General features: G+C 36.1%; 1 protein-coding gene across 1 annotated transcript in view; it reads right to left on the reverse strand.

The window, feature by feature from the left end:
• The window catches only part of LOC119589220 (organic cation transporter protein-like), a gene marked incomplete in the record, with an annotated part of 12450 nt that overhangs the window by 10328 nt on the left and 1360 nt on the right, over positions 1–762 (reverse strand). The window contains 2 exon segments of the mRNA XM_037937824.1: positions 93–192; positions 416–544. Of these exon segments, the coding sequence (XP_037793752.1) occupies positions 93–192; positions 416–494 (179 nt within the window).

Here is a 762-nt window from a genome sequence, read left to right on the forward strand (position 1 = left end):
TATATTTTGCGTTCCGTTTCCCGTTAACATAAATCTTCCACAGTCAGACTTGGTAAACTACCTCTTTGGCTGAAGCTTCAAAAACGCTCTACCTGTTTTGAGGAATGTCCGCATCGGCGTTAACGCATGTGAAGTCTTGGTGTGGTGTCAGGAATGCTGCGCCCATACTGTGGTAGGGAACCTGCAGTGCCCCTGATAAAAGGTAAAAAAAAAGAAGAAAACGAAAAGGATAAATAAAAAAGATTAATAGTTAAAATAATACAATATATATCATACCTATAGATCTTTCAAAGCAAGATTTTTTCGGATATCAAAACACGTATACACCTATTAAGAAAATATTCCAGAACGTTTCATTTTTTCCGAGATCAATATATCACAAATACCAACAACATCCCATATATATAATACGAACAATAGGCCATAGCGATGGCATAGAGCAGGTTCCATCTCCCAGTCCCAAGATGTGTGAGAAGGTCGTCAAACTTGGGCATTACAAGGGTAATCTAGTCCTTACAGGTCAAACGCCGACTGAGAGACCAACCTGTAAGCTCAGTGAATATTATTGTGATGAAAAGTAATGATACTAGTAAGAGTAATGATAACGGTATGATTATGATATCGGTCTTGATTATATTAATGTTAGCCATATGAGCTGGAAACAAGGTATTGATGATAATAAGAAAAGTATATTTAACGATGATATAAATTATATTCATAAAGGATCTTAAAAACGACTATGACATCCAAAGAAAGAGCACC

This window comes from Penaeus monodon, chromosome 25 (assembly GCF_015228065.2).
Source record: "Penaeus monodon isolate SGIC_2016 chromosome 25, NSTDA_Pmon_1, whole genome shotgun sequence".
NCBI lineage: Eukaryota > Metazoa > Arthropoda > Malacostraca > Decapoda > Penaeidae > Penaeus > Penaeus monodon.